General features: G+C 53.0%; 1 protein-coding gene across 1 annotated transcript in view; it reads right to left on the bottom strand.

The window, feature by feature from the left end:
* The window catches only part of LOC140107058 (cilia- and flagella-associated protein 337-like), a 39,348-nt gene extending 22,455 nt beyond the window's left edge, over positions 1 to 16,893 (bottom strand). The window contains exons 1-5 of the mRNA XM_072131627.1: positions 16,778 to 16,893; positions 16,561 to 16,698; positions 16,200 to 16,388; positions 15,930 to 16,121; positions 15,485 to 15,745 (exon numbers count right to left, since the gene is read on the bottom strand). Coding sequence (XP_071987728.1) covers positions 15,485 to 15,745; positions 15,930 to 16,121; positions 16,200 to 16,388; positions 16,561 to 16,698; positions 16,778 to 16,858 — 861 coding nt within the window. The 5' untranslated portion in view covers positions 16,859 to 16,893. The remainder of the gene's footprint in view (positions 1 to 15,484; positions 15,746 to 15,929; positions 16,122 to 16,199; positions 16,389 to 16,560; positions 16,699 to 16,777) is intronic.
* Between the last annotated feature and the right edge of the window lie 1,058 nt (positions 16,894 to 17,951).

Here is a 17,951-nt window from a genome sequence, read left to right as displayed (position 1 = left end):
TTACATCCATGTCACCCTGCACCCCACATTACACCCATGTCACCCTGCACCCCACATTACACCCATGTCACCCTGCACCCCACATTACACCCATGTCACCCTGCACCCCCACATTACATCCATGTCACCCTGCACCCCCACATTACATCCATATCACCCTGCACCCCCACATTACATCCATGTCACCCTGCACCCCACATTACATCCATGTCACCCTGCTCCCCACATTACACCCATGTCACCCTGCACCCCACATTACATCCATGTCACCCTGCACCCCACATTACATCCATGTCACCCTGCACCCCACATTACACCCATGTCACCCTGCACCCCACATTACATCCATGTCACCCTGCACCCCCACATTACATCCATGTCACCCTGCACCCCACATTACACCCATGTCACCCTGCACCCCACATTACATCCATGTCACCCTGCACCCCCACATTACACCCATGTCACCCTGCACCTCACATTACATCCATGTCACCCTGCACCCCCACATTACATCCATGTCACCCTGCACCCCCACATTACATCCATGTCACCCTGCACCCCACATTACATTCATGTCACCCTGCACCCCCACATTACATCCATGTCACCCTGCACCCCACATTACATCCATGTCACCCTGCACCCCCACATTACATCCATGTCACCCTGCACCCCACATTACATCCATGTCACCCTGCACCCCCACATTACATCCATGTCACCCTGCACCCCCACATTACACCCATGTCACCCTGCACCTCACATTACATACATGTCACCCTGCACCCCACATTACACCCATGTCACCCAATACCCCACATTACATCCATGTCACCCTGCACCCCCACATTACATCCATGTCACCCTGCACCCCCACATTACATCCATGTCACCCTGCACCCCACATTACATCCATGTCACCCTGCACCCCACATTACATCCATGTCACCCAATACCCCACATTACATCCATGTCACCCTGCACCCCCACATTACATCCATGTCACCCTGCACCCCCACATTACATCCATGTCACCCTGCACCCCACATTACATCCATGTCACCCTGCACCCCCACATTACATCCATGTCACCCTGCACCGCACATTACATCCATGTCACCCTGCACCCCCACATTACATCCATGTCACCCTGCACCCCACATTACATCCATGTCACCCTGCACCCCCACATTACATCCATGTCACCGTATACCCCACATTACATCCATGTCACCCTGCACCCCACATTACATCCATGTCACCCTGCACCCCACATTACATCCATGTCACCCTGCACCCCACTTTACATCCATGTCACCCTGCACACCACATTACACCCATGTCACCCTGCACCCCACATTACATCCATGTCACCCTGCACCCCACATTACATCCATGTCACCCTGCACCCCACATTACATCCATGTCACCCTGCACCCCACATTACATCCATGTCACCCTGCACACCACTTTACATCCATGTCACCCTGCACCCCCACATTACACCCATGTCACCCTGCACCCCACATTACATCCATGTCACCCTGCACCTCACATTACATCCATGTCACCCTGCACCCCACATTACACCCATGTCACCCTGCACCCCACATAACATACATGTCACCCTGCACCCCACTTTACATCCATGTCACCCTGCACACCACATTACACCCATGTCACCCTGCACCCCACATAACATACATGTCACCCTGCACCCCACATAACATCCATGTCACCCTGCACCCCACATTACATCCATGTCACCCTGCACCCCACATTACATCCATGTCACCCTGCACCCCACATTACATCCATGTCACCCTGCACCCCACATTACATCCATGTCACCCTGTACCCCCACATTACATCCATGTCACCCTGCACCCCCACATTACATCCATGTCACCCTGCACCCCACATTACATCCATGTCACCCTGCACCCCACATTACATCCATGTCACCCTGCATCCCCACATTACATCCATGTCACCCTGCACCCCACATCACATCCATGTCACCCTGCATCCCCACATTACACCCATGTCACCCTGCACCCCACATTACATCCATGTCACCCTGCACCCCCACATTACATCCATGTCACCCTGCACCCCACATTACATCCATGTCACCCTGCACCCCACATTACATCCATGTCACCCTGCACCCCCACATTACATCCATGTCACCCTGCACACCACATTACATCCATGTCACCCTGCACCCCCACATTACATCCATGTCACCCTGCACCCCACATTACATCCATGTCACCCTGCACCCCCACATTACATCCATGTCACCCTGCACCCCACATTACATCCATGTCACCCTGCACCCCCACATTACATCCATGTCACCCTGCACCCCACATTACATCCATGTCACCCTGCACCCCACATTACACCCATGTCACCCTGCACCCCCACATTACATCCATGTCACCCTGCACCCCACATTACACCCATGTCACCCTGCACCCCCACATTACATTCATGTCACCCTGCACCCCACATTACATCCATGTCACCCTGCACCCCCACATTACACCCATGTCACCCTGCACCCCACATTACATCCATGTCACCCTGCACCACCACATTACATCCATGTCACCCTGCACCCCCACATTACATCCATGTCACCCTGCACCCCCACATTACATCCATGTCACCCTGCACCCCCACATCACATCCATGTCACACTGCACCCCCACATTACATCCATGTCACCCTGCACCCCACATTACATCCATGTCACCCTGCACCCCACATTACATCCATGTCACCCTGCACCCCACATTACATCCATGTCACCCTGCACCCCACATTACATCCATGTCACCCTGCACCCCACATTACATCCATGTCACCCTGCACCCCACATTACATCCATGTCACCCTGCACCCCACATTACATCCATGTCACCCTGCTCCCCACATTACATCCATGTCACCCTGCACCCCCACATTACATCCATGTCACCCTGCACCCCCACATTACATCCATGTCACCCTGCACCCCACATTACATCCATGTCACCCTGCACCCCCACATTACATCCATGTCACCCTGCACCCCCACATTACATCCATGTCACCCTGCACCCCACATTACATCCATGTCACCCTGCACCTCACATTACACCCATGTCACCCTGCACCCCCACATTACATCCATGTCACCCTGCACCTCCACATTACATCCATGTCACCCTGCACCTCCACATTACATCCATGTCACCCTGCACCCCACATTACATCCATGTCACCCTGCACCCCACATTACATCCATGTCACCCTGCACCCCCACATTACATCCATGTCACCCTGCACCCCCACATTACATCCATGTCACTCTGCACCCCACATTACATCCATGTCACCCTGCACCGCACATTACATCCATGTCACCCTGCACCCCCACATTACATCCATATCACCCTGCACCCCACATTACATCCATGTCACCCTGCACCCCACATTACATCCATGTCACCCTGCACCCCCACATTACATCCATGTCACCCTGCACCTCCACATTACATCCATGTCACCCTGCACCCCACATTACATCCATGTCACCCTGCACACCACATTACATCCATCTCACCCTGCACCCCACATTACATCCATGTCACCCTGCACCCCACATTACATCCATGTCACCCTGCACCCCACTTTACATCCATATCACCCTGCACCCCCACATTACATCCATGTCACCCTGCACCCCACATTACATCCATGTCACCCTGCACACCACATTACATCCATGTCACCCTGCTCCCCACATTACATCCATCTCACCCTGCACCCCACATTACATCCATGTCACCCTGCACCCCACATTACATCCATGTCACCCTGCACCCCACATTACATCCATGTCACCCTGCACCCCCACATTACATCCATGTCACCCTGCACCCCACATTACATCCATGTCACCCTGCACCTCACATTACATCCATGTCACCCTGCACCCCCACATTACATCCATGTCACCCTGCACCCCCACATTACATCCATGTCACCCTGCACCCCCACATTACATCCATGTCACCCTGCACCCCACATTACATCCATGTCACCCTGCACCTCACATTACATCCATGTCACCCTGCACCTCACATTACATCCATGTCACCCTGCTCCCCATATTACATCCATGTCACCCTGCACCCCACATTACATCCATGTCACCCTGCACCCCCACATTACATCCATGTCACCCTGCACACCACATTACATCCATGTCACCCTGCACACCACATTACACCCATGTCACCCTGCACCCCACATTACATCCATGTCACCCTGCACCCCCACATTACATCCATGTCACCCTGCACCCCCACATTACATCCATGTCACCCTGCACCCCCACATTACATCCATGTCACCCTGCACCCCCACATTACATCCATGTCACCCTGCACCCCACATTACATCCATGTCACCCTGCACCCCACATTACATCCATGTCACCCTGCACCCCACATTACATCCATCTCACCCTGCACCCCCACATTACATCCATGTCACTCTGCACCCCTCTCCCTGACTCCCCATCTTCTCCTCTCCCTGCTCCCCACCTTCTCCTCCTCTCCCTGCTCCCCACCTTTTTCTCTCCCTGACTTCCCACCTTCTCCTCTCCCTGTACCCCACCTTCTCCTCTCCCTGCTCCCCACCTCCTCCTCTCCCTGCACCCCACCTTCTCCTCTCCCCGCTCCCCACCTTCTCCTCCTCTCTATGCTCCCCACCTTCTCCTCTCCCTGCTCCCCACCTTCTCCTCTCCCTGCTCCCCACCTTCTCCTCTCCCTGTACCCCACCTTCTCCTCTCCCTGCTCCCCACCTCCTCCTCTCCCTGCACCCCACCTTCTCCTCTCCCCGCTCCCCACCTTCTCCTCCTCTCTATGCTCCCCACCTTCTCCTCTCCCTGCTCCCCACCTTCTCCTCTCCCTGCTCCCCACCTCCTCCTCTCCCTGCTCCCCACCTCCTCCTCTCCCTGCTCCCCACCTCCTCCTCTCCCTGCTCCCCACCTTCTCCTCCTCTCCCTGCACCCCACCTCCTCCTCTCCCTGCTCCCCACCTCCTCCTCCTCTCCCTGCTCCCCACCTTCTCCTCTCCCTGCACCCCACCTCCTCCTCTCCCTGCTCCCCACCTCCTCCTCCTCTCCCTGCTCCCCACCTTCTCCTATCCCTGCTCCCCACCTTCTCCTCTCCCTGCTCCCCACCTCCTCCTCTCCCTGCTCCCCACCTTCTCCTCTCCCTGCTCCCCACCTTCTCCTCTCCCTGCACCCCACCTTCTCCTCTCCCTGCTCCCCACCTCCTCCTCTCCCTGCTCCCCTCCTCCTCCTCTCCCTGCTCCCCACCTCCTCCTCCTCTCCCTGCACCCCACCTTCTCCTATCCCTGCTCCCCACCTTCTCCTCTCCCTGCACCCCACCTTCTCCTCTCCCTGCTCCCCACCTCCTCCTCTCCCTGCTCCCCACCTTCTCCTCTCCCTGCTCCCCACCTTCTCCTCTCCCTGCACCCCACCTTCTCCTCTCCCTGCACCCCACCTTCTCCTCTCCCTGCTCCCCTCCTCCTCCTCTCCCTGCTCCCCACCTCCTCCTCTCCCTGCTCCCCACCTCCTCCTCCTCTCCCTGCTCCCCACCTTCTCCTATCCCTGCTCCCCACCTTCTCCTCTCCCTGCACCCCACCTTCTCCTCTCCCTGCACCCCACCTTCTCCTCTCCCTGCTCCCCACCTCCTCCTCTCCCTGCTCCCCACCTCCTCCTCTCCCTGCTCCCCACCTTCTCCTCTCCGTGCTCCCCACTTCTCCTCTCCCTGTACCCCACCTTCTCCTCTCCCTGCTCCCCACCTTCTCCTCTCCCTGCTCCCCACCTTCTCCTCTCCCTGCACCCCACCTTCTCCTCTCCCTGCACCCCACCTTCTCCTCTCCCTGCTCCCCACCTCCTCCTCTCCGTGCTCCCCACCTTCTCCTCTCCGTGCTCCCCACCTTCTCCTCTCCCTGCACCCCACCTTCTCCTCTCCCTGCACCCCACCTTCTCCTCTCCCTGCTCCCCACCTCCTCCTCTCCCTGCTCCCCACCTTCTCCTCTCCGTGCTCCCCACCTTCTCCTCTCCCTGCACCCCACCTTCTCCTCTCCCTGCACCCCACCTCCTCCTCTCCCTGCTCCCCACCTCCTCCTCTCCCTGCTCCCTCCTCCTCCTCTCCCTGCTCCCCACCTTCTCCTCCTCTCCCTGCACCCCACCTCCTCCTCTCCCTGCTCCCCACCTCCTCCTCTCCCTGCTCCCTCCTCCTCCTCTCCCTGCTCCCCACCTCCTCCTCCTCTCCCTGCTCCCCACCTCCTCCTCCTCTCCCTGCTCCCCACCTCCTCCTCTCCCTGCTCCCCACCTCCTCCTCTCCCTCTATTACTCCCTTCTATTCCTCAGGGCTGCAGCTTCTACCAGCGATCTCCATGGTTTCTGTGTAACTCTAGAGTTGCTCCTCCCACACAAGTCACATGGCGATGACGTCATCAAAGGTCCTTTACACCACGAGGAAATATCATGTACAGTAATTTCTTAGAGCAGACACTTTCCTGTGTATATACAATGTGCAGGAGATCAACACAATCCAATCCCTGTCCCATCTATAGACCACAACCAGAGCAGACCAGGGAGACCTCACAACCTCCAGCCTGAGAGCAGAGCTGGGGCTTCACTGCTGTCTCCAGGACCTGGCAATAAAGGAAGCATTTCATTGGTTGGCTGGTCTGTTTGACTGACAGATATTTCTCACAGAATAAGAATTCTGTCGCACAGAATAGTATTTTGTAGTACAGAAGTAGAATTCTGTCGCACATAATGCCATTTTGTAGTACAGAAGTAGAATTCTGTGGCAGAGAATGGTATTTTGTAGTACAGAAGTAAAAATCTGTCGCACAGAATAGTATTTTGTAGTACAGAAGTAGAATTCTGTTGCACATAATGCCATTTTGTAGTACAGAAGTAGAATTCTGTCACACAGAATAGTGTTTTTGTAGTACAGAAGTAGAATTCTGTCGCACAGAATAGTATTTTGTAGTACAGAAGTAGAATACTGTCGCACAGAATAGTATTTTGTTGTACAGAAGTAGAATTCTGTCGCACAGAATGGCATTTTGTAGTACAGAAGTAGAATTCTGTCGCACAGAATGGCATTTTGTAGTACGGAAGTAGAATTCTGTCGCACAGAATGGCATTTTGTAGTACGGAAGTAGAATTCTGTCGCACAGAATGGCATTTTGTGGTACCGAAGTAGAATTCTGTCGCACAGAATGGCATTTTGTAGTACGGAAGTAGAATTCTGTCGCACAGAATGGCATTTTGTAGTACGGAAGTAGAATTCTGTCGCACAGAATAGTATTTTGTAGTACAGAAGAAGAATTTTGTCAAACAGAATGGTATTTTGTAGTACAGAAGTAGAATTTTGTCAAACAGAATGGTATTTTGTAGTACAGAAGTAGAGTTCTTTCACACAGAATAAGAATTCTGTCACACAGAATGTCATTTTGTAGTACAGAAGTAAAATTCTGTCACACAGAATGGTATTTTGTAGTACAGAAGTAGAATTCTGTTACACAAAATTATATTTTGTATCACAGAAATAGTTTTTGTTGTACACAATAAGAGTTTTGTCTCACAGAATGGCATTTTGTAGTACAGAAATGTAATTTTGAAAAGACTCTTATACAAAAGTCATTTTGTTAAAAAAAATTATTCTGTGCCACAAAATAAAAAATCTGTGTCACAGGACAAGTTTCGTGTCTACAAAATTTAATTCTGTGTCACAAAAAATTATTCTGTAAACACAAAATCATTTTTTTGTTCACATAATCTAATATGTATGCACAAAATAAATTTGGTGTTCACTAAAAGATGTGTAGTTTTGTGCAAGTGTAATGTATTTTGTCTTCAAGCAGAATATTTTGTGAACACAAAATTATTCTGTGCTTACAAAATGGATTCTGTGTCACAAAATACACTGTGAACAAACGGCGCCCCATAATAGCAGGGAGCAGGTCTCACCTATAACAGAGAGCAGGTCACACCTATAGCAAGGAGCAGGTCACACCTATAGCAGGGAGCAGATCACACCTATAGCAGGGAGCAGATCACACCTATAGCAGGGAGCGGGTCACACCTATAGCAGAGAGCAGGTCACACCTATAGCAAGGAGCAGGTCACACCTATAGCAGGGAGCAGGTCACACCTATAGCAGGGAGCAGGTCACACCTATAGCAAGGAGCAGATCACACCTATAGCAGGGAGCAGGTCACACCTATAACAGAGAGCAGGTCACACCTATAGCAGGGAGCAGGTCACACCTATAGCAGGGAGCAGGTCACACCTATAGCAAGGAGCAGGTCACACCTATAGCAAGGAGCAGGTCACACCTATAGCAGGGAGCAGGTCACACCTATAGCAGGGAGCAGATCACACCTATAGCAGGGAGCAGATCACACCTATAGCAAGGAGCAGGTCACACCTATAGCAGGGAGCAGGTCACACCTATAGCAAGGAGCAGGTCACACCTATAGCAGGGAGCAGGTCACACCTATAGCAGGGAGCAGGTCACACCTATAGAAAGGAGCAGGTCACACCTATAGCAGGGAGCAGGTCACACCTATAGCAGGGAGCAGGTCACACCTATAGCAGGGAGCAGGTCACACCTATAGCAGGGAGCAGGTCACACCTATAGCAGGGAGCAGGTCACACCTATAACAGGGAGCAGGTCACACCTATAGCAGGGAGCAGGTCACACCTATAGCAAGGAGCAGGTCACATCTATAGAAAGGAGCAGGTCACATCTATAGCAAGGAGCAGGTCACACCTATAGCAAGGAGCAGGTCACACCTATAGCAAGGAGAAGGTCACACCTATAGCAAGGAGAAGGTCACACCTATAGCAGAGAGCAGGTCACATCTATAGCAAGGAGCAGGTCACACCTATAGCAGGGAGCAGGTCACACCTATAGCAGGGAGCAGGTCACACCTATAGCAGGGAGCAGGTCACACCTATAGCAGGGAGCAGGTCACACCTATAGCAGGGAGCAGGTCACACCTATAGCGAGGAGCAGGTCACACCTATAGCAGGGAGCAGGTCACACCTATAGCAAGGAGAAGGTCACACCTATAGCAGAGAGCAGGTCACATCTATAGCAAGGAGCAGGTCACACCTATAGCAGGGAGCAGGTCACACCTATAGCAGGGAGCAGGTCACACCTATAGCAAGGAGCAGATCACACCTATAGCAGGGAGCAGGTCACACCTATAGCAAGGAGCAGGTCACACCTATAGCAAGGAGCAGGTCACACCTATAGCAAGGAGCAGGCCACACCTATAGCAAGGAGCAGCTCACACCTATAACAGAGAGCAGGTCACACCTATAGCAGGGAGCAGGTCACACCTATAGCAAGGAGCAGATCACACCTATAGCAGGGAGCAGGTCACACCTATAGCAAGGAGCAGATCACACCTATAGCAGGGAGCAGGTCACACCTATAGCAGGGAGCAGGTCACACCTATAGCAAGGAGCAGGTCACACCTATAGCAAGGAGCAGGTCACACCTATAGCAAGGAGCAGGTCACCTATAGCAAGGAGCAGGTCACACCTATAGCAGGGAGCAGGTCACACCTATAGCAGGGAGCAGGTCACACCTATAGCAGGGAGCAGGTCACACCTATAGCAAGGAGCAGGTCACACCTATAGCAAGGAGCAGGTCACACCTATAGCAAGGAGCAGGTCACACCTATAGCAAGGAGCAGGTCACACCTATAGCAGGGAGCAGGTCACACCTATAGCAGGGAGCAGGTCACACCTATAGCAAGGAGCAGGTCACACCTACAGCAAGGAGCAGGTCACACCTATAGCAGGGAGCAGGTCACACCTATAGCAAGGAGCAGGTCACATCTATAGCAGGGAGCAGGTCACACCTACAGCAAGGAGCAGGTCACACCTATAGCAGGGAGCAGGTCACACCTATAGCAGGGAGCAGGTCACACCTATAGCAAGGAGCAGGTCACATCTATAGCAGGGAGCAGGTCACACCTATAGCAGGGAGCAGGTCACACCTATAGCAAGGAGCAGGTCACATCTATAGCAGGGAGCAGGTCACACCTATAGCAGGGAGCAGGTCACACCTATAGCAGGGAGCAGGTCACACCTATAGCAGGGAGCAGGTCACACCTATAGCAGGGAGCAGGTCACACCTATAGCAGGGAGCAGGTCACACCTATAGCAGAGAGCAGGTCACACCTATAGCAGGGAGCAGGTCACACCTATAGCAAGGAGCAGGTCACACCTATAGCAAGGAGCAGGTTACACCTATAGCAGAGAGCAGGTCACACCTATAGCAAGGAGCAGGTTACACCTATAGCAGAGAGCAGGTCACACCTATAGCAAGGAGCAGGTCACACCTATAGCAGAGAGCAGGTCACACCTATAGCAAGGAGCAGGTCACACCTATAGCAGGGAGCAGGTCACACCTATAGCAAGGAGCAGGTCACACCTATAGCAGGGAGCAGGCCACACCTATAGCAAGGAGCAGGTCACACCTATAGCAGGGAGCAGGCCACACCTATAGCAGGGAGCAGGTCACACCTATAGCAAGGAGCAGGTCACACCTATAGCAAGGAGCAGGTCACACCTATAGCAAGGAGCAGGTCACCTATAGCAAGGAGCAGGTCACACCTATAGCAGGGAGCAGGTCACACCTATAGCAGGGAGCAGGTCACACCTATAGCAGGGAGCAGGTCACACCTATAGCAAGGAGCAGGTCACACCTATAGCAAGGAGCAGGTCACACCTATAGCAAGGAGCAGGTCACACCTATAGCAAGGAGCAGGTCACACCTATAGCAGGGAGCAGGTCACACCTATAGCAGGGAGCAGGTCACACCTATAGCAAGGAGCAGGTCACACCTACAGCAAGGAGCAGGTCACACCTATAGCAGGGAGCAGGTCACACCTATAGCAGGAAGCAGGTCACACCTATAACAGAGAGCAGGTCACGCCTATAGCAGGGAGCAGGTCACACCTATAGCAGGGAGCAGGTCACACCTATAGCAGGGAGCAGGTCACACCTATAGCAGGGAGCAGGTCACACCTATAGCAGGGAGCAGGTCACACCTATAGCAGGGAGCAGGTCACACCTATAGCAGGAAGCAGGTCACACCTATAGCAGGGAGCAGGTCACACCTATAGCAGGGAGCAGGTCACATCTATAGCAAGGAGCAGGTCACACCTATAGCAGGGAGCAGGTCACACCTATAGCAGGGAGCAGGTCACACCTATAGCAGGGAGCAGGTCACACCTATAGCAAGGAGCAATTTATGCAGCCAGAACCTCCAGAACCTGATTGGAGCTGGACAACTTCTGGGAATTAACCCCTCATGGTGCAGAACAACAAGGCACAATCGCAGACACCATGCAGAGGTACCACAACTCCCAGCAGTCCAGAACACAACTCCTAGACAGCGCAAGGTCTTAGCAGCCGCTGCCTGGGGCGTGCACCAGAGACCGCTGGTAGCGGACGAGAGGTGCAGTTTGCGCGGAGATGCACAGGAGGTCGGAGAACCTAATCCTGACACTTATTTAAGTGCAAGATAAATTTTCTGTACATGCTATGGCAGGAACTAGTCTTCAGCGCGGCAGCAGCTCTGCTACATTAGTAGCAAAAAATAATCCTGGAGCTGTATCAGCTCTGCTACATTATCAGCACCAATCATCCTGGAGCTGTATCAGCTCTGCTACATTATCAGCACTAATCATCCTGGAGCTGTATCAGCTCTGCTACATTATCAGCACCAATCATCCTGGAGCTGTATCAGCTCTGCTACATTATCAGCACAAATCATCCTGGAGCTGTATCAGCTCTGCTACATTATCAGCACAAATCATCCTGGGGCTGTATCAGCTCTGCTACATTATCAGCACAAATCATCCTGGGGCTGTATCAGCTCTGCTACATTATCAGCACAAATCATCCTGGGGCTGTATCAGCTCTGCTACATTATCAGCACAAATCACCCTGGAGCTGTATCAGCTCTGCTACATCATCAGCACCAATCATCCTGGAGCTGTATCAGCCCTGCTACATTATCAGCACAAATCACCCTGGAGCTGTATCAGCTCTGCTACATTATCAGCACCAATCATCCGGGAGCTGTATCAGCTCTGCTACATCATCAGCACCAATCATCCTGGAGCTGTATCAGCTCTGCTACATTATCAGCACAAATCATCCTGGAGCTGTATCAGCTCTGCTACATTATCAGCACTAATCATCCTGGAGCTGTATCAGCTCTGCTACATTATCAGCACCAATCATCCTGGAGCTGTATCAGCTCTGCTACATTATCAGCACTAATCATCCTGGGGCTGTATCAGCTCTGCTACATCATCAGCACAAATCATCCTGGAGCTGTATCAGCTCTGCTACATTATCAGCACAAATCATCCTGGAGCTGTATCAGCTCTGCTACATCATCAGCACAAATCATCCTGGAGCTGCATCAGCTCTGCTACATCATCAGCACAAATCATCCTGGAGCTGTATCAGCTCTGCTACATTATCAGCACAAATCATCCTGGGGCTGTATCAGCTCTGCTACATTATCAGCACAAATCATCCTGGAGCTGTATCAGCTCTGCTACATTATCAGCACAAATCATCCTGGAGCTGTATCAGCTCTGCTACATTATCAGCACAAATCATCCTGGAGCTGTATCAGCTCTGCTACATCATCAGCACAAATCATCCTGGAGCTGTATCAGCTCTGCTACATTATCAGCACAAATCATCCTGGGGCTGTATCAGCTCTGCTACATTATCAGCACAAATCATCCTGGAGCTGTATCAGCTCTGCTACATTATCAGCACAAATCATCCTGGAGCTGTATCAGCTCTGCTACATTATCAGCACAAATCATCCTGGAGCTGTATCAGCTCTGCTACATTATCAGCACAAATCATCCTGGAGCTGTATCAGCTCTGCTACATTATCAGCACAAATCATCCTGGAGCTGTATCAGCTCTGCTACATTATCAGCACAAATCATCCTGGAGCTGTATCAGCTCTGCTACATCATCAGCACCAATCATCCGGGAGCTGTATCAGCTCTGCTACATTATCAGCACAAATCATCCTGGAGCTGTATCAGCTCTGCTACATTATCAGCACAAATCATCCTGGGGCTGTATCAGCTCTGCTACATTATCAGCACAAATCATCCTGGAGCTGTATCAGCTCTGCTACATTATCAGCACAAATCATCCTGGGGCTGTATCAGCTCTGCTACATTATCAGCACAAATCATCCTGGAGCTGTATCAGCTCTGCTACATCATCAGCACCAATCATCCTGGAGCCCTTCCCTCATCTATACACAGGACAGACCCGGGGCCCTTCCCTCATCTATACACAGGACAGACCCGGGGCCCTTCCCTCATCTATACACAGGACAGACCCGGGGCCCTTCCCTCATCTATACACAGGACAGACCCGGGGCCCTTCCCTCATCTATACACAGGACAGGCCCGGGGCCCTTCCCTCATCTATACACAGGACAGACCCGGGCCCTTCCCTCATCTATACACAGGACAGACCCGGGGCCCTTCCCTCATCTATACACAGGACAGACCCGGGGCCCTTCCCTCATCTATACACAGGACAGGCCCGGGGCCCTTCCCTCATCTATACACAGGACAGGCCCGGGGCCCTTCCCTCATCTATACACAGGACAGGCCCGGGCCCTTCCCTCATCTATACACAGGACAGACCCGGGGCCCTTCCCTCATCTATACACAGGACAGGCCTGGGGCCCTTCCCTCATCTATACACAGGACAGACCCGGGGCCCTTCCCTCATCTATACACAGGACAGGCCCGGCCGGGGCCCTTCCCTCATCTATACACAGGACAGACCCGGGGCCCTTCCCTCATCTATACACAGGACAGACCCGGGCCCTTCCCTCGTCTATACACAGGACAGACCCGGGGCCCTTCCCTCATCTATACACAGGACAGACCCGGGCCCTTCCCTCGTCTATACACAGGACAGACCCGGGGCCCTTCCCTCATCTATACACAGGACAGACCCGGGCCCTTCCCTCGTCTATACACAGGACAGACCCGGGGCCCTTCCCTCATCTATACACAGGACAGGCCCGGGCCCTTCCATCATCTATACACAGGACAGACCTGGGGCCCTTCCCTCATCTATAAACAGGACAGACCCGGGGCCCTTCCCTCATCTATACACAGGACAGACCTGGGGCCCTTCCCTCATCTATACACAGGACAGACCTGGGGCCCTTCCCTCATCTATACACAGGACAGACCCGGGGCCCTTCCCTCATCTATACACAGGACAGACCCGGGGCCCTTCCCTCATCTATACACAGGACAGACCCGGGGCCCTTCCCTCATCTATACACAGGACAGACCCGGGGCCCTTCCCTCATCTATACACAGGACAGGCCTGGGGCCCTTCCCTCATCTATACACAGGACAGGCCTGGGGCCCTTCCCTCATCTATACACAGGACAGGCCCGGGGCCCTTCCCTCATCTATACACAGGACAGGCCCGGGGCCCTTCCCTCATCTATACACAGGACAGGCCTGGGGCCCTTCCCTCATCTATACACAGGACAGACCCGGGCCCTTCCCTCATCTATACACAGGACAGGCCCGGGGCCCTTCCCTCATCTATACACAGGACAGACCCGGGGCCCTTCCCTCATCTATACACAGGACAGACCCGGGCCCTTCCATCATCTATACACAGGACAGACCCGGGCCCTTCCCTCATCTATACACAGGACAGGCCCGGGGCCCTTCCCTCATCTATACACAGGACAGACCCGGGGCCCTTCCCTCATCTATACACAGGACAGACCCGGGGCCCTTCCCTCATCTATACACAGGACAGACCCGGGGCCCTTCCCTCATCTATACACAGGACAGACCCGGGGCCCTTCCCTCATCTATACACAGGACAGACCCGGGGCCCTTCCCTCATCTATACACAGGACAGGCCCGGGGCCCTTCCCTCATCTATACACAGGACAGACCCGGGGCCCTTCCCTCATCTATACACAGGACAGACCTGGGGCCCTTCCATCATCTATACACAGGACAGACCCGGGGCCCTTCCCTCATCTATACACAGGACAGACCTGGGGCCCTTCCCTCATCTATACACAGGACAGACCCGGGGCCCTTCCCTCATCTATACACAGGACAGACCCGGGCCCTTCCCTCATCTATACACAGGACAGACCCGGGGCCCTTCCCTCATCTATACACAGGACAGACCTGGGGCCCTTCCCTCATCTATACACAGGACAGGCCCGGGGCCCTTCCCTCATCTATACACAGGACAGACCCGGGCCCTTCCCTCATCTATACACAGGACAGACCTGGGGCCCTTCTCCTGTCCAGGTTCTCACCTGATGAAAGAAGCCGTTGTAGAGGAGCGTGGAGAGAGGAGCTTCATGTGTGGTCCGGTTGTCCTCGCTGGGGTCATTTTGGGACAACTTCAGCAATCCAATGTAATCAGAGTATGTGACAACTAGACACCGCGGGCTGCAGGACGTCAGTAAGAAGGAGAATCCTCCATGTTCCTTTAAGTGTCCGAACTCAATGCAAGGGAACTTCACCACCAATGTCTGAATACACCTGCACGACGAGAGGTCCCACACCTTCAGCACCTGGTGGAGAGAAGAAGCCTCTGAGAGGAGCCTGAGGGCAACCAGGTGACAGTACCAAGGTGACCGGCCCAAAATAGAGATCCCCAGCGCACCCAGGACTAGGAGAGAAGCAGCCAAGGTCTCACATGTAGCCTCGGAGATCGTCTACTGATGTGTATGAGTGCAAGCACTTGGTCTCACTCACCGAGTCCTTGGAGTAGCTGAAGACTTGCATCAGGGGCTCATATATGGTCACATCTGAGATGGCGGTGGTATGTTCTGAGAGGATGGCTGTGGGGCGGCTTGGGACATACTGGTTCCATAGCCTAACCTTGTGGTCCAGCCCCCCCGTCACCAGCAGGCTGAGGGTCTTGCAGTAGTCAAAGCATTGCACCCCCTGTCACAGGATGAGGAAATGAGGAGTGAAAATTGGGGTCTTTATAAAAACCTCCATACATGGACGACCTTCACCCACCTTCCTGATCCTCCAGGTGTAAACGTTCCCTCTTTGGTGAATATCCATGATGACTACTGAGTTGTGAGAGCTTCCACAGGACGTAACTAAGAGTTCCTGACTGGCCACATACATGACTTTAGTGATGGCTTCTGAGTGGACGTCTGGAATGGACTGATAACTCAGAAAATCGTTGTGGAGCTTCAGATCCTGTAGGACAGAATGGAAGGGAGAAGAGACGGTGGTAGTCCTAACTTTCGACAACCATGAACAGCTGGACACTCATCTCCTGAAGCTCCAGAAGTGATAGAAGCTACTGAAGTCTACATGACCACCCTACACTGGCACTGAAGCCCATAGACCCATAGAGGATTGTACCCACCTGCATGTAGACCTCGGATGGGCCAGACCGGTGGGTGAACGGCTTCTCAAACAATCCAGACTTGGGTTTCAGCAGCCACAGAAGACTTATGCCACCCTTCTCGTCACCCCATAGGAGCAGTGACCGCCCACCAGTGGACTATAAGAAGAAGATTGTGGTGAGTGGCAGTCATCAGGTGGAGGGACAGGCAAGCAGAACCATAGAGGTCCATGTGTACCTGAGTATCATACCAGTAGTAGAAACAGGTGGCAGTATGCGTCAGAGCTGCAAAAGAAGAGGGATCACTGGAAGTCATCATGTACACAACTCACAGAAAGCTCCAGATGATGTGACTGCTGCCACCAGCCTACCAAACAGGTGGACCTCCTCCATGAAGCTGACCGTAGACACATCATAGAAATGAATGTCTCGGCTGGTAGTGGCCACAGCAACCTTCTGCACATCGGGCATGTACACTGCATCCGTCACCCAGGACTTAAACCTCCTTTTTCCAACCCGTGAGTCTGTAGAATGCATCTGCCATGAAGATGAAGGGTCTTAGGAGAAAATGGACCAACCTAAGCCTGACCTGTTATGTCCTGCCAGGTGAGCCCATTCCTCTTAGTTGTCTGCAGCATCTGTCAACTCCTTCTCTTGTTACCTACCTCATAGTACTTCTGGGGGTGTAGGGTGGCATCCCACAGAGTAAAGACCCCCCCTTTACTGACACTCAGGAACCAGAGTGATGGGAGACAGCTGATGGCCAGGACCCGGCAGGTAGGCTCTTGCTGTGGGAACAAATAGGTTAATACCTGGTCTGTAAATATGGGCCACCACCTAATATCTACTGGTCGCCCCATAATGTGTGATCACACTGACCTTATTACGCGAGCACAGTCTTATGGTGGGCTCTCCAACAAATGTGACCCTTTGTGCTGCCATGTAGTCTCGCTCCTTGTACTGTAGAAGTAGGTAGGTACAGAACTCACTCCAGTCAATGAATCCATCACAGGAGGTGTCCACCTGAGAAGAGATGCCATAAGTCAGCCATTATGTGTAGCCACGCTGTGTTTTGTGAGACTGTGTACCTTGTTAAACAGAAGCTCCATATTCTCTTCCCAGGACTCCAGCTTAAAGAGTCCAGCAAGAACCTCCTGAAACTCCCTCAGAGTCATGTTCCCGGGCTGGCGAGATGCTTTGTGGTGCTTCTTCTTGTTCTGGAGCGATACATGAGGTTCCTCCAGGTTCTCCGCCTTCTCTATTTGCACACTGTGATTGCTGAAGACCTTCTCCAACCTCAGTAAATCTTCCAGAGTAAACTTTTCCTCCAGACGCATGTGGTGACATTGGTCAAAGCTAGAGAAGCAAAAACAAAGCAGAAGACATATATAAAGGTAAAGGGACCTATCCCG

The sequence above is a fragment of the Engystomops pustulosus genome, unplaced genomic scaffold (genome assembly GCF_040894005.1).
Source record: "Engystomops pustulosus unplaced genomic scaffold, aEngPut4.maternal MAT_SCAFFOLD_108, whole genome shotgun sequence".
Lineage (NCBI taxonomy): Eukaryota > Metazoa > Chordata > Amphibia > Anura > Leptodactylidae > Engystomops > Engystomops pustulosus.
This window is presented reverse-complemented; position numbering and strand designations above follow the sequence as displayed.